At 68.5% G+C, this 593-nt stretch overlaps 1 protein-coding gene across 1 annotated transcript in view; it reads left to right on the plus strand.

Moving 5' to 3' along the window:
• Window positions 1–170, plus strand: part of TIMM50 (translocase of inner mitochondrial membrane 50) — a gene marked incomplete at both ends in the record, with an annotated part of 1887 nt that extends 1717 nt beyond the window's left edge. The window contains one exon of the mRNA XM_041471434.1: window positions 47–170. Coding sequence (XP_041327368.1) covers window positions 47–170 — 124 coding nt within the window. The remainder of the gene's footprint in view (window positions 1–46) is intronic.
• Window positions 171–593: the final 423 nt, after the last annotated feature.

The following is a 593-nucleotide window of genomic DNA, read 5'->3' on the forward strand; positions in this document are numbered from 1 at the left end:
CAATTCCCCCCCAAACCCCCCCAACCCCACCCGTGCCGTGCCGCAGCCATCGCGCTCAGCGGCGTGCAGGACGTGCGCTCGGTGCTGCAGAATTATTCCCACGAGGACGATCCGCTGGCGGCGTTCCTGCGGCGCCGCTCCCGCCTCGAGGAGGTCAGGGGCACCTGGGGGCACACCTGGGGCACCTGGGGCACCTGGGGCAGCTGGGGACACACCTGGGGACACACCTGGGCGCACCTGAGTCACACACCTGGGGCACCTGGGGACACCTGGGGACACCTGGGGCACGTGGGGGCACCTGAGACACACCTGGGGCACCTGAGATACACCTGGGGGCACCTGTCGGCACCTGGGGACACCTGAGACACACCTGGGGGCACACCTGAGTCACACACCTGGGGACACCTGGGGGTACCTGGGACACCTGGGCACACACCTGGGCACACCTGAGACACACCTGGGCACATGTGGGGGCACCTGGGGATACCTGAGACACACCTGGGGGCACCTGGGCACACCTGGGGACACCTGGGATACACCTAGGGGCACCTGGGGGTACCTGGGGTACCTGAGTCGCACACCTGGGCACACCT

This window comes from Pyrgilauda ruficollis, unplaced genomic scaffold (assembly GCF_017590135.1).
Source record: "Pyrgilauda ruficollis isolate IOZ18807 unplaced genomic scaffold, ASM1759013v1 scaffold2687, whole genome shotgun sequence".
Taxonomy (NCBI): Eukaryota; Metazoa; Chordata; class Aves; order Passeriformes; family Passeridae; genus Pyrgilauda; species Pyrgilauda ruficollis.